The sequence below is a fragment of the Athene cunicularia genome, assembly GCF_003259725.1.
Source record: "Athene cunicularia isolate RWA chromosome 5 unlocalized genomic scaffold, athCun1 chr5_part1, whole genome shotgun sequence".
Lineage (NCBI taxonomy): Eukaryota > Metazoa > Chordata > Aves > Strigiformes > Strigidae > Athene > Athene cunicularia.
Window position 1 is genome coordinate 40,262,916 of NW_020799101.1, and position 25,954 is coordinate 40,288,869.

General features: G+C 40.7%; 1 protein-coding gene across 1 annotated transcript; it reads left to right on the forward strand.

The window, feature by feature from the left end:
- The first annotated feature begins 848 nt into the window (after positions 1-848).
- On the forward strand, positions 849-25,651 carry LOC113480509 (cytosolic phospholipase A2 epsilon-like). The gene is made up of 20 exons (XM_026849326.1): positions 849-891; positions 2,476-2,548; positions 10,013-10,149; positions 10,502-10,633; positions 11,826-11,866; positions 12,805-12,847; positions 13,434-13,497; positions 14,860-15,020; positions 15,231-15,323; positions 15,989-16,026; positions 16,693-16,849; positions 17,317-17,453; positions 17,983-18,205; positions 19,379-19,493; positions 20,059-20,196; positions 20,908-21,015; positions 22,083-22,274; positions 22,726-22,892; positions 24,363-24,546; positions 25,413-25,651. The coding sequence occupies exons 1-20, from the start codon at positions 865-867 to the stop codon at positions 25,649-25,651; spliced, it is 2,469 nt and encodes an 822-aa protein (XP_026705127.1). The 5' UTR covers positions 849-864.
- Positions 25,652-25,954: the final 303 nt, after the last annotated feature.

Genomic DNA, 25,954 nt, shown 5'->3' on the forward strand with positions numbered 1-25,954 from the left:
GAATAATTAAGATTAATTTCAACATTAATTTCACCCTCCCAAATGTATTCTCTTCGAGATCATTCACCAAGGCACCTTAGTTCAGATGCACAAAGTAACAAAATTTTTGAGAAAGTAAGTGAATTTTTAAAGCTTTTCCTTTACAAGGGCAACTCTCCTAGAGTTTCAACAGGTGATTTGGGAATTTATTTGTGCAATATTTGTTACTGTAAATGACACTGAAAGACAGCTTACTGCATGAGTCGAGCATGGAACATGAAATGGAAGGTGAGATGTGGATAAAAAAAAATTATTTCAGATGTGTCTTTAAGCAAAGACCCACCTACTTCCTATAGGCAATAAAAAGCTACAAAGTCTTTTGCATGTGCATTCGTTTGTTGGGATGTCCTTGGCCAAAGAAATCCTTGTTGCCCACTCCTGAGCATCCAGATGGACCCTGGCTGGTGTCAGCCATCTCCACACAAGGGGCTGCAGTTGACAGCCCTCCAGTGTGCTGAAGGACTGTGGCTTCCTCAAAAAGTGATGGGGATGCTTTAGAGTGTACAGCATTTGCTCAGCACCCATAACTGTAAAGGGGAGATCCCTTTCAGGTCTTAATGTCCCTCTAAGTAGAGCTGCAAAGCCCGTCCTTCTGCGGTGCTGGAGCCTGCGTGCGGGTGTGCAGCATGCACTCACCTCCCAAGAAGAGGAGGAGGAGTTGGGGATTGCTCAAGTGGTGGTGGCGGGGTGAGGCGGTGGTGAGTCAGTCACTAACACACCTGCCTGCTCCTGGCACCTTAAAGCACAAGAAGCTGCCTGGCTGAGACTCCCCTGTAACCATCGCTGCCACATTTTACACCTGGCTTGGACGCGGAAAAGACCACGATGGGGCTGTTCTACAGTAAGATCCAGGTAAGAAAAAGAAAGAGGACTCTGTTCGATGAGCTGTGCAGGCAGCTCCTTGGCAATAGGGGACCCGCTGTAGGTGTTTTTCTAACTCCTGTATCTTCAGCTGTGAGATTTCTTCAGCACCAAGGCAGAGAGGAAAGGGGCACTTCTGTCTGGGTTTTGTGCCTACTTTGTGTTTTGGCCTTCAGGAATGCAAGGACTTTAATACTGCAGTAATTAAATTATTTTGAAAATCTCCAATTAAAAAAAAAATCTCTTTGTTTGTTGCTGTTTTCTTTTACTTCCATCCAACTGGGCTAGGCAAAATGACCCACTGAGGAAAAACAAGAAGGTACCACTAATGTCAGTGAGAGCGTGTGGAAATCCAGGAAACTAATATTATGAGAGATGTTACATATAGCTCTTAAAAATTGTGGCAGTTTTGGGGCGTAAGGGAATGAATGGTGACTGTCATATATTGATATATTGATCTATGTATTGCAGTACTAGTCCCTGCTCTACTGGCTGAGCACTACCCCATGAACTGCCTCTTATATGCATTTGTTCCATCACTACGTAGTTTTACTCTTTCTTTTTTACTCCTCTTGGTTGTTGGATTTTGGTTGGGTTTTTTGTGGTTTTAAGGGTTTTTTTGGTTGGTTTTAGTAGCTGTGTTTTTGTTGTATGGTTGGGTGTTTTTTTTTTGTTTTTTTTTTTTTTCACTTAGAGCATTAAATGTGCAGCTTTTCCTCCTTTTATTTTCTAAAAAAAGACAATTATCTAGGGAACAAAGTGCCTCTCCTCCAGTCCCCATACTTTTGATTAGGTATCATGTTTGATCCTTGCTTAGGATAAGAGAGGATGACAAAATCAAACCAGTTTCCTGGTAGGTTTTTAAAATGTCTTTTGATACTTAGGTTTAGGTGGTTTCCCAAAATTTTCATTGATACTTTGCTTAAAGGAAGATTGGATGAACTGAATTATTTGGAGAGAAACAATTAGAGTTGTTGCTTTCACTGCTCCCTTCTGAGAAGTTTGGAATAGGTCTCTGAAAGACACTTTCAGGTCCTCATTTTCTAAGAGTCAGCACCGCTCTGCATCAAACATAACAATGGAGTTATACAGCTATAAACCAGCTGATGAGCAGCATCATTACACCATGATATCTTTACTAATTCCTGCCCTGCTAGATTGTCTGCTGGTTGTTGTGAAATATAGTGGATATATATATGACATCCTTTGAATCTGCACAGACCAAGATGTGCGTCAGCTGTATTAGTAACACAGCAAGGCTCGCTATCATGCATGTCTCTGTGATTGGGTTGTAAGAGTCAGACACCTCAAGTTGAGGCTTACCACAGGTTTCATAAGAATGGAAAATGGAGTACACCAGAGATTTGGTCTGTGACTGAATGTACATTTTGGGTCTTGGGCCACACCTGGCCGCAAACCCTCTGGGAAAAAGGACAAGACAATGCACAGGGAAGAACATCTGTTCATGTTTTGGATGGTTGGAATTGAAATACTTAATTCAATGCTCTCTCTGACTGTGCTTCTGTTCTTTCTCTCTGCATGCTCATCCCGTGCATTTTGTATGCTGTTCAACAGACAGAACCCTCTCCATGCAACTTGCTCACTGTAAAAATCATACGGATGAAAAATGCCAGGAAAGCAGACTTGTGTGAGTATCTTTTTTTTCCCCCTGGAGAATCCACATGTTTGTAAAACTACTCAGAAAAATAACCAAGAGTCACAAGCACTACGGAGTATTTATAAAAGGAGAGAGACTGTATGACTGTAGATGAAGGTGAGGTAGCATAGTTACAAGATATTCTTCACCAGTGTAATGCTGAAGTCTAGCCACCAGTTGTAGTTCGGATGTTTGCACAGAGTGCGTAAAATGTTTCACATCGGGATCTGCAAAGAAAGGTTTTTTATTCACAGGGAAGTTTAGATGGAGCACTTATTTCTGTGGTTCCTTCTTACAGTAATGTCCACCCCGTGCATCTCCCTGTGCCTATCGCAGAACATTTTATGTGAGCTCAGGACTGCATGCTTGACATCTCTCAGGGACTGCCAAATTTGATTCAGCCATAGGAACAGCCACGTTTCAAAACTTAGTTGCGGGCTTAACACTGTTGGTTTCTTCTGTTCTTAACTATCTTTACAAAATGCCCAGTTATGATAGTTACGTAAAAGTTTATTAATGCTCCATATATATCTGAATTACAAAGCACTAGGAAAAAAGGTGTGAATGACGATCACCTCCAACCTGAGGAGATGGTGGATGGTCTTGCATTTATTCATTTATGCAAATAAGAATCCAGAAAGCTTCTGTAGAAACCAGGCGCTAATATTGTTCGGTTAAAATGTGTCAAGACAAGACTTCTGTTTGGTCCTTTCCAAAGTGATTTGCTTTGAGTTCTGCTGTAGTTTCTCTAGAGACCAAAGGTATATGAAGAAGTTTCTCACACGGATTTTTATCGAAGAGAAGATACTTTGTTGTTGCTGAATGTATGGGGAAGAAGAGTCTGTACGAACCTTCCCACTGGACTATTTCTAAAGTGCAAAAAGGAGATTTGAAGCTCTGATATAGCCTGGAGAGAAATCCCTTGCTACAGCTAAAACCTATTTGAAGGTACATCCATGTGCTCTGAACCGAAGGAAGGAGTTGTGGAAAATTACAGCCCTCAGATATCTCCCCACACAATCATGTTCTATTAAATCATCTGCATGATAATGAGCTTACCAAATTTCCTCTCCACCTTTTTCTCATCCAGATCAATGCTTTTTTTTTTTTTTTAGTCTTGAAATTATCCTTATTCTGAAGGGAGTTTCCTATGTTTTGATGTTGTCCTTCCCAATACTAGAAAGTTTCTAAGACAAGGGGCAGGCACTGAAATGCTCAGGCATTTCTGCTTCCCAGTGAAAGATATGTCACGGAATGACAGACATTCACCACCAACATTGCCAGGCTATCATCTGTTTGAAATGGTAGTATCAGTCAAAATATTGAGGGGGAAAAAAATTTGCACAAGCAAAACAAAACCCAAACTTACAAAACATTAATGTTTTGCTTGTTGGGTACTTCCATCATGTAGGAAAAGAAAATCATATCAGTCGTGGCACTGCCTTCTTTACGCTTAATTGTCGAATCTGTTTTTGATTGACAGCTGATTAATTTGAGTCACACTCGATTATGCTGAGTGTAAAATCTGTCAGTTGCATTTATCAAAAAGATCTGCTTTCAAACCATTTCAGGATGTAGTTTTCTATGTAGCCAGACTTGTAGAAGTCACATATTTCAATGACGCGTTCTTTATCATATAAAATAAACCTATATTTAAAATATTTTAATAAATTAATTTAACCTCTGGTTAAACTCACCGGCAGTGTAAAAACTAGTGTAAATTGCATGTTGGTAACTGTATGTGACTTTCACTGAGAAGCAGCAAAATGGGAGGCTTAAGACAAAAGATGTACCACTTGTACAAAGTTTTGCTGGCTTGTGTGTAACACTGGGGGAATATTGTTGAGTTGTTTCAGTCATCTTTACAGTTCCCTGGAGACTAGCCTGACACAGCCTTAGGAAACCCAGAATTCCATCACCAGTGATGTAGACTTTTTTTACAGTACTATTTTTCTTAACACTGATTTTTTTGTTCTCATTCTTCCTTTTCTTAACTCTGTTTTTATCACTTCCCTTTTCCTGCAAACTTTTCTAGGTAGCACAAGTTGGCAAGTGTCACCTATTTCTCAGTCACTTTATAAATTTTTAATGTTTTAAATCAGCTTCTTCTACCTCTCATCAATTGTGCCCATCCTTTTGTTTCCAGAGTGAATCCCGTATTGTTATTTTCTCCTCTCAAAATTCCTTGTTGCACTAGGTTTATGTAGAGTTTTTGGATCGCTTTGTTTAACACTCCGATGTTTAGAAGGTCTCCCAACCTGTTGCTGCAGGTTAACTTCATTGTATCTGCTCCATTTCCCAGGTAACAGAGACAGGAAAATTAATCCATAACAACAGACTCTCGAACTCACTTCCTACAGAATAGATAATACAAGAATTTAATGGAAGTTCAGTGCATAAGATGATAGTATTTTTATCTAAGACAATTTAAACAGTTTCATTTGCTTTTTAAGTCCCAAAGCTTTTTTATGCCCTCTTGCACTATTTTCTGTCTCTTTTTCTCATTGATCCATAAGTGTATGAATTATAACACTAATTTCCACTTGTGTATTTATGCACAGCTGGTATCATTGATAACACCTGGGAATTTAGTGCCTTGTTTGTGTTCTCCACATTCCCCCTTCCCACTGAGCACACCCACGTCCCCATCAGGCTCACCGGGGCTCTTGATGTTCCTGGTCCTCTGAACGCTTGCCAGTTCCCAGATTTGGGTGTGTGTCCCATCTTCATCCTGACTCCCTAATGGGGTGACACCTGGATGTGCCACCAATCCAACTCACCCTTAAAAACACGGTTTTCTTTGCAGAGAATTTCAGGTTCAGCCTCTCACAGTCCTTGGGCAAGCACCATAGCTCCAGAACAAACAGAAGGATGTCTTTTCATAGCATGTGCTTCAGTGTGGGAACTCCCCATGGAAGGAGATCACAGGTGCCAAAAGTTTATGTGGGTTCCAGGCAGAGAACTGGGCAAAGTTTCTAGAAGAGAAATACAGTGAAGGTTGGCTTAGGAAGTCTCTGAATTGTGATGGTTGGGAGCACATTACCCTCTCATGCTCTTCCTTAGACACCCACCTCTAACTGTGGGGCTTATTCCCCTCTGGCACTGATGTCCATTCCTAACAAGACCAAAGATCCTTCCCCAAAAAAGACAAAGGGTCTAAAGAACAAGATACTGGAGAGAAACAAAATCATTAATCAGAATTAACACATTAAAAAGGTTAAGGGTTAAACAAAAACATAAAAATAGGCAGCTAGGTGGGAACACTGAGGTCAGCAGATTTAAGCCATTATTCCCTGTTTCCTGAAAACATGCAAGTTCCCTCAGTGGAACTGCTTGTGGGCTCTGGGCTAAATAGACCTTGATTGGTGTAGAGTTGAAAATACTATTCAGCATTTTCTTAGTAAGAAAACTTTATTTTTGAAGCTTTTATGGATTTCTTTTCTAAATTAGGCTTGTTAATTCTGAAAACTTCCAAGTTTTTGACTTTTTAATATAAGGGTTTTATTATTTTGGGTATTTTATAATATTATTAAGTATGTTTAACATTTTAATCAGAAGAAGTATTTTATACCATGGCAATAGCCGTTCTGCCATACATGAGATCAACTCATGGAAAGGCCCTTGACATCCTGAAAAGAAATATAGCCAGTGAGATACATTATTGTTTGAGGAACTATGGTCCAATGTGATACTTATTGCAGGAATCCACGAACTTCCTCTGGTGGGTTTGGGGTTTGTTATGTTTTTGTGGTTGTTTTTTTTTCTTTTTTTGTTTGTTTGTTTTTTTTTCCAGTGGTGTTATTGTTTCATTGTTTATTACTCACTTCACCATTTAAGCAGTTACAATTATATACCAACAGCCTATTGTTCTAGGTGCTGCTTGAAATCTCATTATAAAATAGCAGGAAGTAGATTGATAAAGCCAAAGAGAGGAGAAAAGGAGGAAAAAAGTAAGGTTATTTAGTAACATCTCAACAACGGTATGTTTTAATGAGGGATGTAAATGAGACTAGTGGTACTGGATTAGGGATACTTGTAGGGTGCTTCACCAAACGTGAAGGGCAGGTGGGAGAAAGTGTGAAAGCTTTTTTGTTGAAGTTTAGCTATTAGGAAATTAATGATGAGCCCTCCTTGGAGGCTGGAACTGATCTTCCAGGACTGAATGAATTCTGATAGCCTGACTGTGAAGGCCCTTGAGAAGAAAGATGTTTACTTTTACAGAAGTAACCCACATTCCTATTTAAAAAGGAATATAAAAATTTCCAGTTATCTAAATTATCTAGTATTCTGCACTCTATAAAACAACAATGCCTGCCTGTCTACCCACCCTCAGCCAGATTGCTGCTCAGCTCCACAGTATGGGAGGAAGAAGAAAAATGCTTTTCTCAGCTGGTGGTGACATGGATGGGTCCAAGTGAGGTGAGACATGATCAAGGAGATGATCTTGGCAAACCAGTGTTTGAGACCACATCCTTGGTTCGAATCTCTTCAGCACAATAAAAAAACCTATACGCTAACAGTCATGAAAAAAAATCTACTACTCCCTAGAAATAGCTTCAATGTGAGCGACGAAAGGCAGTCCAAGAGGAGAAGGATGTCCAGGTTTCTGTCTGGGTTACACATGGGCCGGTGGTTGCATCGGTTAGTATTAAAAAGGAGGTAGAAATAAAATATGATCCCAACTTATTTAAATTTGGGTTTTCTATGAGACAGGTGAGATTTTTAGCTCAAGCCAGAACAGCTGTTGCCCTGCTGTTGTCAGGGGTGCTAGTGTGGTGCTTGGGCTATGGTGTTTCTGAGCATGGGTCATGTCACTGTAATGTTTTTTAATGGTAAAACGCAATTAAGATCCAGTCCTGCTGCTATTCTGGAAGATAATTACAAACTTAGTGTAATAACTGGACGAAGAGACCGTGCTGTAATAAACACCTGCTGCCACGCCTGCTTTTGGCAGGATATTGCCCCACAGCGATACCTCCACGGCTGCCACCCCAAGCGTGTTTGACGGCTGCTCACGTGCTGTGGTCCAGGGGAGGGACACAACGTGTCGCTGCTGTGACTCTGCTGTGTGTACCCTGTGCGAGCGTAATCGCCGTAGTTAGGTGCCGGTACGTAGTTACGTACCAGAGTGATGATGATTTGCTTGCATGTGGCTGGCAATGGGAGCCTTGTATGTATACGTGAAGGGGCGTTTGATACAAGGCCATGGGATATTGCTGTGTGGGCACAGAGTATGCTGTGGAGTTCCAGTTCTTGCATCTGCTTGCACCTGGAGCTGGTTGGGCAGAATACAGGCCTGAGGTATCTGAGATGTGTAAAAAGGATTTCTGGGTATTGTAAGTGCCTCTCTTATAACACCTGGAAAATACTTCATGAGCAAGAGGCAAGTAGGTTTCACCTCTGAAGTACAAAAAGCATCACCAAACATGTTTTGCAGATGGGAAGAGAGAAGCGTGCTCGTTTAGTGGCTGTGTCAGAAGTCCCCTAGAGAAAGTCAGAGATCTGAAAGGAGATGTCAGAACTCTCTTGTCTTACAAGGAGTTATTTATTAAAGGCACATGATACAGTACAGTAGCATACAGTGATCACTTGCAGAAAAGAAAAGATTGGTGGACTTCAGAAGAAATATTTTGTTCTTTGCCATAGATCTAGTCCGAGCATGTATTGCTCTTTGGGAAATGTCAGTGAAATAAACTTTGGATTGATCACACTTTCATGGACTCGGGTCCTTCTGATCCTCCTCCGAGTGTGGACAAGAGCCAACAGCAGACTGTGCTAATATCAATCTGAATTTCCCAAGAGCCAAAAATGATTTTCATAGGGACATTTCCTGTATATACACAAAAGTTTGGGAGTGATAAGGACTGTTGCAAACTCAGATATTTTCTATGTGTTTGGATTTTTTTTTTTTGTTAGAATTCATGTGTTTTTGTACATACCACAACTGCCTTCATCAAAGTTACTTTTTTTTGGTGTCATTCAGTTACTCAGAGAAAGATGACTTTTTAGTTTCAGGGGAGTCAGGAAAAAGAAAAAATAGAAGGCTGGCTTTGTTAATTTTTCAATTACACATGGAATGCAGTAAAGGTCTAAGTCAGTTCTGTGTTTCCCAGAGTCAGGTCTACCAGTAACAAGACCAACTCTAGTCAGATGAAGGTGTGTCTGCTATGCAATGGCAGGAATGCTCGAATAGGTGGTGTTACACATAGAGGAAATAGAATGCTAATGATGGGATTGGCATTTATGGGCAATACTCCCCCATGCTATCTTTGGTGCTTGTGTGGGTGGTTGTCCCTAACTAACAGATCATATTCTGTAGGGTGATCATCCCTGACTTTTGAGTGTGGGTCCACAGGACTGTTGATCTCATGATTCACGTTTGCCTTTTATTACTTAACTATGACAAAACATATTTGCAGGCAGATTATTTTGACCTCAGAAGGAAAGTGCTGCTTGATGGTGTAAGCACTGCAGACTGCTGTGAACTGCTGTTTCCTACTGAATCTTTGGGTCTGAACGTCTCTCACCTATGAGGGAGCTCAGGTGGAAATCCAAAGTTTACAATTGGCCTCTTCATCTGGGAGAGGAAAATTAAAATACTAAAGATGCCCTCCCTACATCTAAAAATTTGTAAATCACAGGTGAACTTTATGACCTGAACACACCTCTAATTGAAACAGCGAAGCCAAAGCAACGCAATCTTGTGCAAAGAAGCAACATCACCTTGCTCTGTGCTGGGAAGCACAGACAAGTTTTCACCTGTCCATCAAGTGTTGCAAATACTCTTATTCGTTTCTGGCTGAGACACAGAGATGCTGGTGAAAATAGTGGCATTAAGAAATAAATTTTTATATGGTTTTACTGGTGAAAACTCTCCCTTGGGACAGCTGCTTCTCAAACCAAATGCTACGCCATCAGACTCTTCAACATTTCAATGTTTTTCTTACATGTGCTCATTTTAATCCATGGAAGATTAAATGCAATTCACCTTTTCCTTAGATGATGAATTTATTTTCCTTGAAAATTTTTCTATTTTTTTTTTTTTTCTTGAAAAGCTCTGTTGTTGAATTCTGTGGTGTGGGTGCATGTGTTCCCTTTAACTTTTCAAAAGGGAAGAAGGCACACTGAGATTAAGTGCTTTGGTGGAAGACCTTGCCTTCTGTGACAGCAATGGGGCTTCATGGGGACCTTCAGTGAAATGAGCTTCTATTGCCATTGTGCTGGCAGCCAGATGTGCTAGAGAAAAGAAAGGTGCTCCAAAAAAGTAGACAAGATGGAACTTGCAGCCAGAGCTGCCTCGGAAACATGAAGGCATGTTAAAATTAAATTAAAAAATTAATTTTAAATTTTGAATTAAAAAATTTTAAATTAAAAATTCGCACAGTACAACACCTTATGGGGTGCAAAATGTGCTTCACTGGTCCATTGCTTTCATGCTTTCCGTCTCTTCAACAGTAACCCAGTCAGACTGCTACGTGAGCCTAAGCCTGCCAACAGCTTCAGTGCAACATTTCCGCACCAGAACAGTCCAGAACACCAAGAACCCAACGTGGAACGAAGCTTTCCACTTCACGATTCAGAGCCAGGTTAAGGTAGGAATGGTGGCTATCCCCAACAGGTATTCTTACCAGATATCAAACCTGCTGTATAGCCCTTCCATACTGCAGATCTCTCTGAGTTCCTTTACAAAGTATTCACACTCTTTTACTGTAGTTACTCGCTTTCAGTGGTTGGATAAGACTGTATCTTTCTGAACAGTCTATTGTCTGCAAGAGTACAACTGCAAAATGTCTATTTCACTGTTGCCTTTGCTTTCATTCTTGAACTTCTTTCCCAAATTCCTTTAGCTAAAATGAAGTATCTGTGGCATCTTATGTTTGTTACACCTTATACAAGATTTTTTTTTTTTTTTTTTTTTTTTTTTTTTTTTTTTTTTTATTCCAGAACATTCTGGAGCTGAAAGTTTGTGATGAGGATAAAGTAACTCAAGATGACCATCTCCTCACTGTATACTTTGATGTCTCCAAAATTCAGCTTGGAGAAAACATTCAACTGTCTTTCCAGCTGAATCCACAGGTAAAATTCGAGGACAAAGATAAGGAGACGTGGTCAGGTGAAAATGTGGTTAACGCATCTTTCTTATCATGTCTCCCATACACAAGCCTTTCTTACTGCCTATTTAGCCATCTGAGTATGTCTGTTTCAGAGGTTGTTACCCAGTATTGATTCTGTAATTACTGCAAGTTTTGGATAGTGCTTCTACAGATAGAATTGGCCAACATTGTTCGGCTTGATTGCCTGGTTGCTGTCCTTGATATCAAACTATTGAGAGTTTACCCCAATAGTTTTGGCTATCCCTTTGCAGTTGTATCTGGTGGTTCTGAGCTCTGCATTATGTTCTGCTAATATAGAAGTAGATCTGCAGTCATAAGCTGCAAACTCTATATCAATAAGTGAGTTTTTCAGCGGGTCTTGGTTTCATAAGGTTGAAACAACTTTATACTGAAATTTTAAGGACAGTGTTTAGGCCTAGAAACACTTTACTTCAGTGAGTCCTGAACTGATTTGATACCTTTTATGTAAAGGCTGGCTCTCCATGCTGTGTTTCTGTTAGGGACCAGCAAGGTAATTGGAGTTGCACCAATCCTGTGAAGGAGGAAGGAAATCTCAGGGGGAGGAAATTAGAAAAGACAAAGATGAAGACAGCATGCAATGAGTCTATGTGTGCAGACTCCAGAAAACTGAAGCACACCCTCCAGAACACCCTGGATTTCTTATGCCCAAGTGCCCCACCATATTATTGTGCCAACAGGCCCCTCTGCATAGTCTGGGGGTGAGGGCTGGGAGAGGGGTAGGATGACTTGGCTGCACCAGAGAAATCCAGCCTCGCACGTGCTGAGGATCAGTGGGGACCACTGAGAGCTTGTGGAGGAGGACGGGAAAGTGGAATTGTAGGTGTCCTGCGAAACAGTGGGGGATGGAACCTATGACTGCAGACAGGGGAGCAACCGCCAAGAGTCTTGCAGTAGCTATTACATTTGGCCTGCAAGGTCTAAACTAGGAGTCTGCTAAAATAATGGATATGATGTTAGAAGTATGTGACACTAGAAGTATAGTGGATGGGACATGAAGAAAACCAAATCTGTTGCATGTGCAGTAACAAAAGGTGGACACTAGCTTATAGAGTCCCCTGAAGAGCAGATTCCTTAGGGTATCTCTCTTTGCAGGAGAATCAACCTGCAGTGACTGCATTCATTTTCTTTTGCAGGGAAAAGAGGAGCTGGAGGTTGAATTCACAATGGAGAGCAGGTGTGTAATGTCAAATAGGTGATCAATAGAAATGGAAGCCAGAGGCAAACCGTTACTGACACAAAACATCAGTTTACACTTGCAGCCCCTAACTTTATTCAGTCACCATCTGAATAAAGCAGGGGGGAAGTTTGGGTGTTCAGGAAATGTTTGCGTAGGACACTTAACAGAGAAGGAGTGCATGACCATGCCTGATGTGTGTGCATCTACGCTGGGCATCCAGACATGCAGAGAAGCTAGCACAGATGCTGATGGGAGCATAGGGATGTCCATGATGGCTGCTGCTCACTAGGCTGCAAGGGGCATATTCTGCACAGGAGGAACTTTTAAGTTTCAAACCCCTCTTGTTCCTTACTGTGCGATCTCAGGTGTTTTCTTTGTTGTAAGAATGTGGGAAAATAATACTTGGAATTTGTTTTAGTTGTGGGAATAGATAAAAATTGGTTTTAGTGTCTCTATGCTGACTGTACAGTTGATGGGGAGAATGGGTGTGTAAATCAGTCCTAGCACTGCTAGCTGATTTTTAAGCTAAATGGTATTATTTTTTCTTTTTTTGTTATGGGATGTTGGATGAATTCCCTAGTTTTTTCAGCTCTGATCTCCCAGGTTTTACTGAGGAATACAGGACAATAGTGTAATTATGCTATCCCTGTGTAAATTTGCTTCAGTGTGCCAGAAAACAATCCTGTCTTATACAGTGAGGAGCTTTTTCATTCAGCTGATCTCCAGACATAAAGTTCAGACTCAACCCTAGAGGCAAATAGGATTGCATGACCAGCTACAATTTCTGATGCTGTTTGCTTATGTTGCCTGTCCAAAGATGGACTTTTAAAGATACAGATGATGAAATAATGTTTGAAGAAGAGGGTTTTTTTAAAACAAACAAAACAGAAAAAGAAGAAAGCTGAGTTTTAATTGCTTTTTGTTTTGTCTTTTAGTCCGGATGCTCCTGAAAACATTGTTACTAATGGAGTTTTAGTGGTAATTTTTGTTTCATAATCCTTTCTCTGTCATACAGTAATGCTTATTGAAAAGCTGGTATTAGAGGTGCTGGGCAGCTGCTCCATACAGTGGCATGAAGGCATTGGCCAAGAGGCAGCCTAAGGCTGGTGTCGATGTTGGCTTTCCTGTGCGGTCCTCGCTAGTGACTCATGCTGGGAGAGGCTGCCACTGCGAAAGCTGTGAGCTGTCGCCAGCGCTTGTCTCTGCCCAAACTGAGCTGGGCTCAGGCAGACGACACCCCTCCATCTGCCTGGGGAGAGCCGGGCTGAGCATCCTGCCCTGAGACCCTTCCCCTGTGGCCCATCCTCCTCATGCCCTTGTGGGACTGCTTCTCCAGGCAGGACCGAGCAGATCCCTTCTCTTTCCTCGTCTCTACATGATCTGTTATTTCCCATGTGGAAACCCAACGCCACCTCCTTAGACCTGGTAGGGAGGATTATAGGCTGGTACAATCTCTCCCCTGAGGCCCCAAGCCCTGCACCCTGCATGAGCCCAAGGGACTGGACGAGGCAGAGCTCTGCTGACAGCAAATGTCTCTTTCTCTTTCCCTGGTTGTCTCTTATAGTCCCGCGAGGTTTCATGCTTGGAGGTGCAGGTGAATGGCGGGAGGCTGAGGAAGGACAGTACAGGTGAGCCTTTCACTGACTTATGGGGCAAATCTGGATGCCACTTTATGGCAAAAGCGCTCAGTGCTTTACACTTGAATGCCCTGGTTTAGAGTTATTTACGATGCAAGACAAAATCTCATGGATGTCATTGGCCTGTGGAGGGGGCTGTAGTTGGTCAAAAATATACAAATTATTAAAAAATGCAGAGTGATGACCATGTGGTCTGGTTTCCTCACAAAATACTTTCTTCTCTAATAACTGCTTATCAGATACTTATAACTTTCCAAAATATTTGTGCAGGGGATTGGAATTTTCTGAGTCTTAAACAGGAGCAAATTCCTGTTGTTTCTGAATTCAGAGATAAAGAATATGAGCAGGATGAAGACTGGGCCTCCTTTATCAGTTTAACTTCTCAAAATTCCTGTAGGACTAACAATATAAAACATGGCAATAGGCTAAACACCAGACACACAGTATATTGCCAAAGACACGTGTTGCACATTTTAAGCAGTGCATCACTCCAGTGTCAAGTCCATGCTTGTGGACCTGTGTATCTCCTACGCAATTTTTAAAACATCACACTTGGACATCTGATGGCCCCAATCCTGCAAACTGCTTTAGCACATGGATGATAAGTTGAACTCAGCTGTCACAGTGAAAAATTTTGCTAGATGAGACTGAAAATTCTTGAGTGGGATAATTCTTTTGAAGGGTGACTATATACCTTTGAGTGTTTGAATTTACATAGTGTATTTCACCTTGAACCTGGGTTGATATCATTCTATATAAAAGATCATTTTTCAGTTATTTTAAGAGACATATCTGGGGCTTATTACATGAAGGCCAAAAACCACCAGGCATTACTTTTGTAAGTGTTAGAAATTATTTCAGAAGAAATATTACAGGTTGAAGTAAAGGGAAACATGATAGAGGGGCTGAGATTTTAAAAAAAAAAAAAAAAAAAAAAGTCTCTCAAAAGTCTGAAATTTTCAAAATACCTTACTATTATACCAGAAATATATTTTAGTACCACACACTGTCTTATTGCTGAAGTACTTTGGACATTTCAGACTTTCAGGAGAGAGCACTTTTTTTTTCCCAAAAAACTGTTACCAGCTGTGAATCATCATCTAATGAGTAGAGCAGTAGTCTCAGCAATAACAGTGTATATGGAAGTGCGGTGGTACTGTAGCAACATTTACTGTATAACATATTCTGCACACGAGCTCTAAATCAAAGCCCAAAGGCTCAGAAAGTCAGTCTATTTATCTTATAACCTGGGTATCAAAATGAAGTCATTACTTAGGAAAAGCATCTATTACATTACTGTGCAAAGTAACACATTTTTTTGAAGAACTTAAGTTTGAAACTCCTTTACTTCAGAAAGAAAGTTTGCATTAACCGTGGACGGGTCATACGAAGGAACCCAGACCCACACGCTGAGCTCCTGCCTCTGCCCGACCTCCCCAGCCAGGTTCCATTACATCAAGTATAACCAGTCAGCGCTCACTGTGGCTCTACCGCGGCGGAGGCGGCTCAGCAGGGTACGTGATCACCGCTAATGTGTAGCTGGCTTTTTGCTGTGTATTTCTTTGGGGACCTCCAAGACCCGAGTGTGTGTTGCAGGTCTGTGTATGCAGGGAATTGGTAAGTGTATGTATGTAAGTGAGGCAGGAGAGACTGCTTTTCCCCTTTTTCCCCCCCCTTTTGTACGCTAGTTAACTGTCATTGTTGTTTTTAACCTTTACTTCCAGTCTCTGTCGAGTCAAAATGAAAGCGATATGAACCAGTCTGTCACTCTACCTCTGAATTCGCTTCCTATACAAGAGAAAATAACAATAGCAGAGGTGAGAACAAGTCTTTCTTAATAAAAAGCAGTCCAACACACATTCAGTTTGGTGGGTGATGAGAATCTTACAGTTCAGTGATTCAGTTCCTGTCAGACAAAGTGCATGCTACAGTGTAAGGTGTGAATTACAGTCACTCTACAACTTTTTTTTTTTTTTTTTTTCTCTTTTTTCTTTTATTCTGCATGTGGTTTCAGGCATGCTGTTCAACCCTGTTCTGAGTTTAAATTAATTTCCTCAGGACATATATAATATGTTCATCAACATAGTGTAGAAGCTAACAGTAATGGATATGACAATTAAGACTTATATTTGCAAAGGGAAAGTCTGAAGCAGAAGATAAACCAGAGAATACCCATATTCCTGTGGTTCAGATGCCCAGCTTTCAATGACCTTCCCAGAAAATGAAGGTTAAACTAGGTGTTCAGCTATGAAAAGCTGAGGGGCCCTAAGCCCACCTGGCTTGGATGAATGGCCCACTTCTATTCCACCCAGACTCTACTGGAGCTCATTATATCTCTCACAACCCAGACCTTTGCTGGCCAGATTCTGCAGCTGCATTGCTGATATCAAAAATAGTAAACCAGCCCATAGACGGAGCGGGGGAGGAAGGCGCAGGATTAATGACCTGAGCATGCTTACACTGTTTGTATTGCGATTTTCAGGACAGGACAATTGACTTGTACACAAAGGCAAATGAATGGTAAGTGAGTCTCCAGCAAGACCTGATCCTGTAACTGAGAGATCTTTGCACCTACACAAAGCTCATTTGAAATCAGCAGGGGTCCGTGCAGGCTCAGTTGTAAGTGGAGGTGTGTTCATCTTTGGGTTGCAGGCTTTTGTTTGCCAGGTTCTCCTTTTTCAGTGATGGAGAATTAAAACATGGGTCCCTTTTCCTCCAAGTTTCCAAGCTGTTAGTGCAGCTCAGTAAGTAGATCTCCATTTGTGTGTGCTGTTATGCCCACAGATGGAGCGAGCAGCTCCACAAAGAAATAATATTTCTGTATTACACAAACAAAATAACACCAAGGCATGGTAAGCTCTTTCCCTAATCAACTGCAATGCCTGTTGACAGCAGTTACCTAGTTAGAGGCATGTATGGCAGGCACTATTAAAACTTGAAAAATGAGCAAATAAAACCAGAAGTGTGTTGTAGGAACCTTGTTACCATACCAGGAGAGTCATGTTCTGCTCTGCCTTCCCATTTGCATTCTTGTTAGCAGCTACAGCAATTAGCAGAGGACTGTCTGTGGTGTTGCTCTTTCTCATTTATTACATTATACTGTCCATAAACTGGTCTGTAAACACATACAAGCATAGCTGGAGTTGACCACTGAGGACAATAATGATATTTGTGCCCTGGTCTCAGGACTCAGGGAATGTGTTTCAGGCCAAGAAATCTGGACGCCCGCTTGGGGTTTGACCTGTGCAGTGACGAGCAGGTTTTCCTGCAAAACCGTAAGAAGGTGGTTGCTGCTGCACTGAAGGATGTTCTTCATCTGGAGGAAGATCTGCAAGAGCATGAGGTAACCAGAAAAGGCACTGCTGGGGGATTTTTCTCTTTCTTCTCCCTCAAGCCTGGAGATGAGGAGTGATTTCTCACCTCCATCCAGGTCAGGAGTGAGGATTTCTGTCAGCAGATCCTCCTCCAGGGCACTGTTTGCAGCCAGGGTGATCTCAGCTGGAGAGCTCAACAGTCTATCTGGATGAGCAAAGTCTCTATTTCCACTTGGCTTTCAACTGAATCATTTGAAGGTGTTTCAAACCAATGAGTTTGGTCTGTGTTTCTTAAAAATCCTTCCTGAAGTGCCAAGATCTTCTAGTACATCCCACAGGGATGTCCAGCAACTTGTATTATTTATAACTCATAGAGCAATGTTGCTTTATCTTGCTAGTTTGGATGTTGCTTTTTGATGTCTGTCATCTTTTGACATAGATGTGCTTTAATGCCACTTTCCCACCTATGCTTTCTGCCCTTCTTTGTGTTGAACAGGTGCCTATAGTGGCTGTGACCACAGCAGGATGTGGGATAAGAGCACTCACTGCCATGTATGGCAGCATTTTGGGTCTTCAAAAGTTGCGTGTTCTGGATTGTGTTTCGTACATCAGTGGCTCGTCTGGCACAACATGGTGAGGAGACATTTTTCTGCTGTTGTTTGGATCTTGTTGTGTTAAGCAAACCCCATGTTTTGTCTAGGGCTTTAGATCTCATGGAGAGTAAAAGGGGTCTATCGAATTATTGCTTCCACCTTTGGTCTGTGAATGCCAGGGTCACCCATGAAAGGCTTTTTGTACATCATACATTTGGTGTCACTGAAGTAACTTATCCCTAACCACAAGAGGAGACTTTCTTGCAAGTGCAAACATCCTCAAGTGTATGCAAAATGATCCTTTATGGTTATTTACTGTTGGACAGAGACAGCATAGACAGCTGGTGTAGCTGTTCGTGTTGGATTCTAGTGTAGCTGTTTGTGTTGGATTCCAGATCAATTGATTTTTGACTGATTGCCTTTAGAATTGCATTTCTGTTCAAAGTAAGCTGAAAGAAGAGGGTAACATAAAGATTAAAGAATAAGTGCCCAAAGCTCTGCAAAGTATATCCTGAGTTTCAAAACCATCTTAATTTCTATCTGCTTTCCATCATGTTTCCCGTCTGCAGGACAATGACAAAACTGTATGAAGATGCTGATTGGTCACGTAAGGATCTTGGAGAAATAATTATTGAAGCTCGGAAGCAAGCAGCCAAATGCAAGATGGGGGCTTTTTGCTTGAGAAGTATGAGGAATTATTACAGAGAGCTGAGCCAAAGGACCCAAGCAGGACACAAAACATCTTTTATTGATCTGTGGGGGCTCATGATTGAATCCATGTTAAACGATGGGGTAATGTCTATACATCTTTCTTCTCATAAAGCTGTTGATTTGATCTTTATGACAATTATGAGAAATTAAAACCCTAGGAAGAGACACCTGGCCAATAATACTGTGTTTGGTATGTAGGCAGAACACCACTTATTTACATTAGTAACTTGGAGACATAGTGTATGTCTACACGGCAGCATAAAGTGTAGCATAGAAATGCTCGGACTAACTCTAAAGTAACCAGCATGCTAATAAACACTGTAGCTGTCCAAGAAATTCTTTAGGTTCTTAGAGGTTTTTTTATGGCCCCATGCTTTTGTCTCTACCGTTGCAATATTTAAACAAGCTGCAGTCATACTTTGAACATACTGCAGGTGTACTTACTGCACTTTGTGATTTAGTGATGAGAAAGTGTACAGATCCAGATCTCCTGAGACGTCCTAGTTACAGAAACTGTGCTATTGCAGGTTCTTTTCAGCTACTTCGGATTTGATCTTTTGGGACCTTCCATTCCTAATTTTGCTGTAATGACATATGCAAAACTTTCCATGTAAACTAGCAGACTGATGATAGCTGGAGAAAAAGCTATTTTGTTTTAAAATCCTGTAAGCATAGTTTATATTTTGTCTAGGTGAAACAGATAAAATGAAATACTCTCATTTCACATATTTCACATTTTATTTCTGTCCCCAGTTGTACATAGGAAAAATTGCTAGAATGTAATTTGACTGAAGTACACTCCGTTTCATATATAAGATAAACTGTTAGTATTGGACAGTTCAAGGATTTTTACTCTGTGGATGTTAACTTTCAATATGATTTTCAAAAGAAATCTTGACTAGAAGGGTCTTTAAGAACTCATATGTGTAACAGATAAAGTATGTAATAGGTGAATTACCCAGATCTGCTCTATTGTTTCACTTACATTTAGCACTGCAAAGTTAGCATAGCATGTGAAGCAACTCATTACTGTTATTGCATACTGAATGTAGAAGAAGGCTGGTTATCTTAACAAAAATTATTCCCGTTCCCACATTTTTCTTGCCCTCTGTTATTCAGGCACATGGAAGCAAATTTAGGAGGGAATTCGGGAAAATGGTACCTCATATTCAGACAGCTGATATTTTTAAGGAGCTGATATCTTTAAGGAGCTGATTGTCAGCTAACTGGTTGGTTTTATTTTTCCAAATCCAGAAATGCCATCACAAACTTTCTGATCAACGTCGGGCAGTGAATTGGGGTCAGAACCCACTGCCTATCTACCTTGCCCTCAATGTCAAGGACAAAGTTGCCACCAAAGATTTTAGAGGTAATTTTTCAATTCTGGAAAAGAGCTGATTTTACCTGGGGAGATATAGCATGGGGATACTGTAAATAATGATTTGTTTTAAATTCTCATACCAAGGCAGGAGAAGTCTTGTTCTCCTGGCATGTTAGTGTGCATATTCAGATGTTAACTTCAGACTAGTAGCACAACATAGATCTGTGACATCTCAGAAACCCTATGAATTTTTAAAGAAAGTGATTCACTGGAGCTTTAAGGTTGCTTAATGTATATTTTTCATGGTTGGCTAAAGGCAATAAAAGCAGTAGAAGTCTATCTGTGTTCTAGTCCACCTTCCATGAGAAAACTTCCCACTTGCTAGACAAAAAGAAAGAAGAATTAAAATTTTTCATTAGCCCTGACATTGTTCTTTCACAAACTTGCAGACAGTGCGATAGCTGATTTGGAGGTGGCTGTCAGTGGGGTTTGCTCAGGGCACGTGTTAACCCATTTCTCCTGTGAGGGCTGATGCCTGAAAGGTTTATCCCGTGATTGGTGACCTGACCATTTTTAGGAGCAGAGCTAACATTGTTGGTGTGTGTTTTGGCAGAGTGGGTAGAATTCACACCATACGAGGTGGGCTTTCTGAAGTACGGCGCCTTCATTCGCGCAGAGGATTTCGGCAGTGAGTTCTTCATGGGTCGCCTGATGAAGAAGCTCCCCGAGTCCCGGATCTGCTTCATGCAAGGTGACTCACCTGCCTTAGGAAGTGACAAGAAAATACAAACACTAACGGGTCTGAAAATTAGTCCCCAGCAACCTGCTGTTTCGCATGTCACCGCAAGGGTACTGGGTCACATCAGAAATGGCTCAGTATCTCAGCCAGCTGAAATTCAGCATGTCTCCTAAGACTTGCTCAACTGCTCAGCTAGCAGAGATGGTTTTACCATTTGGATTGAGATAAAATGAAACTAAAATGGTAAATAAGTTGTTATGTACCTTTGTGAGTGCTTTTGAGGCATCACCATTTCCTGTAGCTTGCAAAACATTTTGAAAGTTGGAAATCTATGAGACTTTGTGGAAGCTGAAGGAAATGTTGAGAAGAAATAAATAGGGCAAGAAAGAGGGGAATCAGGGAGGGAACTGGCTGAAAAGATTTCTCTATCAGAGGAAAAAGGAAATGAAACCAAGAGAATGACAATGTAAAATTAAAAAAAAAAAAAAAAAAAGTTGTTCCAGGTAAAACATGGTGGAAGGAAAAAAAAATTGAAATTTCTTCTGAAGTAAGTTTGCCTTTTAACTCAACTCTACTACTGAAATAGGTGTGCGGGCTTATGCAAAAGTTGGATAGAAATGCAAGAAAGTTAGAGAAGATCTGTGGAAGGAAGAGAGGCAGCTTTAAAAAGAACTTCCTTGTGCTTACCTCAGTACTACTTATTACACCATTCCCACTTCCTAGGAATGTGGAGTAGTATCTTCTCCAAAAACCTCTTGGATGCCTGGCATGCAGCTGACAATTCAGAGGACTTCTGGCACAGGTGGACCCAAGACAAAGTGACTGAAATAGGTAAATCACAAGTACCCTTTAACTTATGGCATCCTTTGTCCAGGCCCCTCTGATATGGCAGCTGTGCTCAATTTTCTCATATTCTGAGTTCTTCTGTCATCCTGGTGCTTTCATACTCTGGGTATGGGAGGCACTGGGAAAATAAAGTGATTTGATATAAACAAAGAAGATAGGGATGGATACATAAGGTGTGTTAAAACACTTGGAAGGAAGAATTTTTGTCAAAGCCTCGTGTCAAATATTTGTTAGCCCGACAGAAGCTCGAGCACTTCCTTTTCCAATATCTGTCCTGCATAGCACACGCCTCCCTCAAAATCTGATTGATTTAGAGGAGGTCAAAAGAGGTCAGTGGAGTGGAGCTCTATTACACCAGCTGAGAGAGGCAGCTCTGTACTGAAAGACTATTCTTTGAAAATACTCATGAGCATCTTCATGTAAAAATTCAAGCAAAATCAGTGATTTCATAGTGAACAGACTTGAGTCAGGATTCTGTAGACTATGTTTTTGGAAAAAAACACTCAAATCCTTATATTTGGGTTTATATAAATAATTTGCAAGTTTGTGTTGGATTCAGCTGACCAAACCCAAACCAAATAGAGAAAATTGTTTGGTTTTTTTTTAAATAAAAATATTTAATTGAAAAATAAAACATTAAAAATTTTATTTTCATTTTATAAATAAACTTTGAATTTCAGATTTAACCTACATAGAATCTAAAAGCACTAATCCCCTCAAATATAGAAATAAAATTATTTTCCCTGTTTTTCAATATATAATGTGTACTAAGATCATGGGGGGTTTTTATGAGAAAACTGCTCCTTTAGACAGACATGACCAACCATGCTTTGGAAAACAAAAGTAATTTTATATTTTGCCAAAAGATTGAATGGAACTCACTGCAGACCACAGGGAAAAATAATTCAGTGCTGAGCGCTATGAACACATGGTTACTGTTGACACAGAAGAGTCGCTGACCCTTTCCCCTCTTTGGGACTTTCCCCTCTTTGGGACTCCTCTCAGTCGTGGTTATAATTCAGTTGCATGTCATTGATGCCATGTATCTCCAGAGGAACAACCAGACTTGCCTGAGAAGCCGTATGAGATGGCTACGTGCATGTTCACTCCTACGAGCGGTCTTTCCACGGCTCTCCGGGATATCCTGACAGACCGCCCTGCCGTCTCCAAGTACCACAACTTCCTGAGGGGCTTCCAGATGCACAACGAGTATATCCAGCAGGAGCATTTCGCAAAATGGAAAGGTGTGGACAGCACTCCTGCCTACGTGCCTCAGCAGTCATTGGGGAAGGCACAGGGGCTGCGATTTAGCAAGGGGCATTTATACAGCCCAAAAAGGACTGAGTGGGTTTTGTGGTTAGTGGTTGGTGCTTCCTAAGAGGAGAGGAAGAAGAACGGTTACTCCTCACATCTTTCATTTCCAGTAACACATGGGTTGTTTGGTACTGAAAGTCCTCACTGGGATGAAAATCACTGGGGTGGGGCTCTGCACATATGTAAAACCTGCCATGGCTTTGGTGCAGTTCATGGGTAGGAAAGACCAGCACAACACGAGAGGCTGAATAGAGCTTTGGGACTGCTGTGAAAGCAAAGGGAAAATCCTGGATGGGAGGGAAGCTTGCCTTCCTTTTGCTTTCTAACTTGACAGATGTCTTTCTGCAGTTTGCTAATATCTCTGAATCTTTTTATCTTTAGACACTTTGTTAGACACCTCTCCTAATGACCTGAGAGGCAACGCGGAGCACCTGGAGTTGGTGGATGCAGCTTTCTTCTTTGAAACCAGCTGTCCACCCCTTATGAGACCAGAGAGGAAAGTGGATGTCATCATACACTTAAATTACACTGGTGGATCACAGACCTTGGTGAGAACTCTCAAAACTGTCTTTGTTCAGTAATGGCTTTTCCTTTACTTTCCACAGCTTTTAGACAGGTGTCTGTAAAATGTGAAATTTAGTGGAATTTAATAACATGGAGTTGCCAGACCTTAGGAGAAGAATAGCAATTCCCAGAGGGGAAAATATCTCTATTCTCAAACCACTTTTGAAACAGTCCTAAGTGCTCCACCAGTGAAGTACAGAGAGAGTGGTACAGTGAAGTTATGATGGTTGAGCTGGAACTTCCATTACAATATGTGGAAGATTTTCTAGCATAAATATAGCTGGAAAAACTGTGTCTGTGACCCAGATGCTGAATTTAATTTGCATTTTCCTTAAACATATAAATTTTTATTTGTCTTTATTTTAATATGTGATTTTCTAACTGTGCAAGAACAACCTAGCAAGTGAAGAATTTCTCCATTTTTATTTTTATCTCTTTTAATAAATACAATTTTTATCCTTATATAGTGGGCTTGAAGCAAGATATCAAATGCATCTACTAGGTTTGCAGAAAATTTCATTTGATTAAAATGGTTATATAGATTTTGAAAGTGATACCATGTAAAAAGAAGATTTAGTTTGCCAAATATATACTTGTAATTGTAAGCCTGTCCCTGAACGGCACCACAGAAAACGCAAAGTTCACTGGCTAAAGTTCCCTCATTTTCTCAAGAGGAAGATAACCTCAATGCTGTTCTTACATTGTGATGCCATGTGGAAAAGTATTGTTCCTGTACTGTAGCTGAAAAAAAAAAAAGCATATGTCATAACTTGCATTACATTTCTTTCTTGTAATCCAAAGTCTTTTGGAAATAATTAATTCAAACAAACTGAGGTGGTGCTTCTGTGTTTTGTTAGACAGTTTAACAAAGTTGGTCATCACAAATGAGCTTTCTGATGAATGCTTTTAGAACTATATTTTGAGACCTAAAATATGTTAGCTTGAAATCTCATATTGTTTCTAAAATTCTAAGTTATAGAAATGGTTAAATTGGTCTCAAAACCTTGCTAAAGCCTACTGAGGTCAACTCACAAGTTACACTGCTATTATAAACTGCTATGACTTGATTGTGAATCTTACTGTCTTGGGCTGCAAATTTAGTTTTGATTAGATCTAAAGTTTTCTGTCTTATTTCTCCTTTAATTAATGATGCTTTATAACAGTCTTTGAATTCATCTGTTCTGTTCCTAAATCATACTCCCACTTTAGTGTCTTGGTACATATTTAAACTCTCTTTACCATCTTGATATTGGGTGTTTTCCTGCAAGACTATTTTCAAACAGCTTCTCAGGTAATAAAAGAACAGTCCCTGGGGTTGCAGGTGCTCACATTATTGCCAGATGTCCAGCTATCAGTCTATTTTTTTCAGTCTGGCAAGAATTACTGGGCTTTTGCAGCAGCCTGATCTTGTGTATCTTCCTTTCCTTGCATTGCTGCTGTTGGTCCATGACCAGCCCCTGGAGCAGGCTTGCAAATACTTCTCGGAACAGGGAATTCCATTTCCCAGCGTCGGGCTGAAAGATGACGAGAAGAACCTGAAAGAGTGTTACATGTTTGACGGTGCAGACACCCCAGGAGCTCCTATGCTGCTTTATTTTCCTCTAGTGAACGACACCTTCCAAAGATACGTAGCACCTGGTAAGTTAGTACCCTGCTAATTTTATTGACCCGATGAACTTTCTTACTCCCTAATTGGTTTTTTTCCTCATTCCAAACAAAAATCCTTTGATTGCTTCTTTCTACTAGCAAATACATTGCAAATAGGATGACACAAACTATTTGGTATGAAATCTTGTGCATAGTTTTAGTTTGAGTCCCAGTGCAATTCAGTGGAAAAGAAAATGTGCTCCTGAAGCAGATGAATGGGAACCAATTTATTCTTGTGATTTCCAAAAGTTTACTTCAGGGTGTAGAACAAAACGTAATTTTTAGATTATATATTTTTATGACAGTCAGATCCAGGGGACAACTACCTGTAGAGTATAGAATGGTTCTATGGAGGGCCACTGTTCTTTCTGTTTGGGTTGTTTAATGTGTTGGTTGTATATGTTGGAAAATCAAAACCATAGTACATAAACTAATGCAGTCACAGTGTCCTTTTGGAGCAGTATTTGAGATGCAGGCTTTGTTTTTATGATGATTTCCAAGGCTATTAATATTCTGCTTCCCTCTGTCCTATACATCTCAGTATTTCTTCTACTATTAGTATACATTCTACTCAAGAACCTGCAGGGTAAGATGAGCACTTGTGACCACATAAAAAGACATGCCATGAGCTGGCCAGTAGAAGGTGCTGGTTGCAACGGAATGATGTATGACACAACTATGTTGTTTTTTTTTAATTCCAGCAGGCTTTGTTCAGAGGTAGATTTTTTAGAGACTGTAGCACTGGACTTGTCTTCATATCAATTGTATCTGCGACTTCTCTAAATTATTCTGGACTGTCTGTCAGAGGAGTGTAATTCCCTGGGACTATACAAAATCTTCCTTTTTTACCTTAACAGGCATGTCACGTAGTGCTGCTGAAATGGAACTGGGCAAGGTTGATATCTCCAGTTTCTGCTCTCCATATTCAACCAGGGAGGTCTCGCTGAAAGCAGAAGATTTCAACAAGCTCTTGAAGCTGACCAATTACAACATCATGAACAATGAGAACATGATTCTTCAGGCCCTGCGCACGGCTGTGGCACGGAAGAAACAAGCTCCGAGCCAGCCAGTGTCACAAGCACAGCTCTCTGATTGAACAGCATTTTCCTCTCTCTTACTAAGTATTTATCAGTTATATGTTGAATGCAATAGCTACTTCACTGTTCGTGGCAGGCACCATCTCTTTCTAAATAAGTAGCTTTCTCAAAAAAGAAAACTTGAAGCATTTGTTTCACGTGGTTTGGTTTACTAGGCACTAGTTGCTTTTTGGTCAGGAGTTGTGATACCAAAAATAGCTGTCTATGTTGCTAACACCTTCTCACTGTGATGCTCGAAAGGTGAAGATTCAGCTATGTGTGATAGGGAAATAGCTTTAGGTCTCTCTGTAAACTCGTATTGT

Coding starts and splice junctions, on each gene's coding strand:
- LOC113480509 (XM_026849326.1), top strand. CDS start 865: ATGGGGCTGTTCTACAGTAAGATCCAG. Junction 10,150..10,501: donor CGATTCAGAGCCAGGTTAAG/GTAGGAATGGTG, acceptor TTTTTATTCCAG/AACATTCTGGAGCTGAAAGT. Junction 12,848..13,433: donor TTACTAATGGAGTTTTAGTG/GTAATTTTTGTT, acceptor TGTCTCTTATAG/TCCCGCGAGGTTTCATGCTT.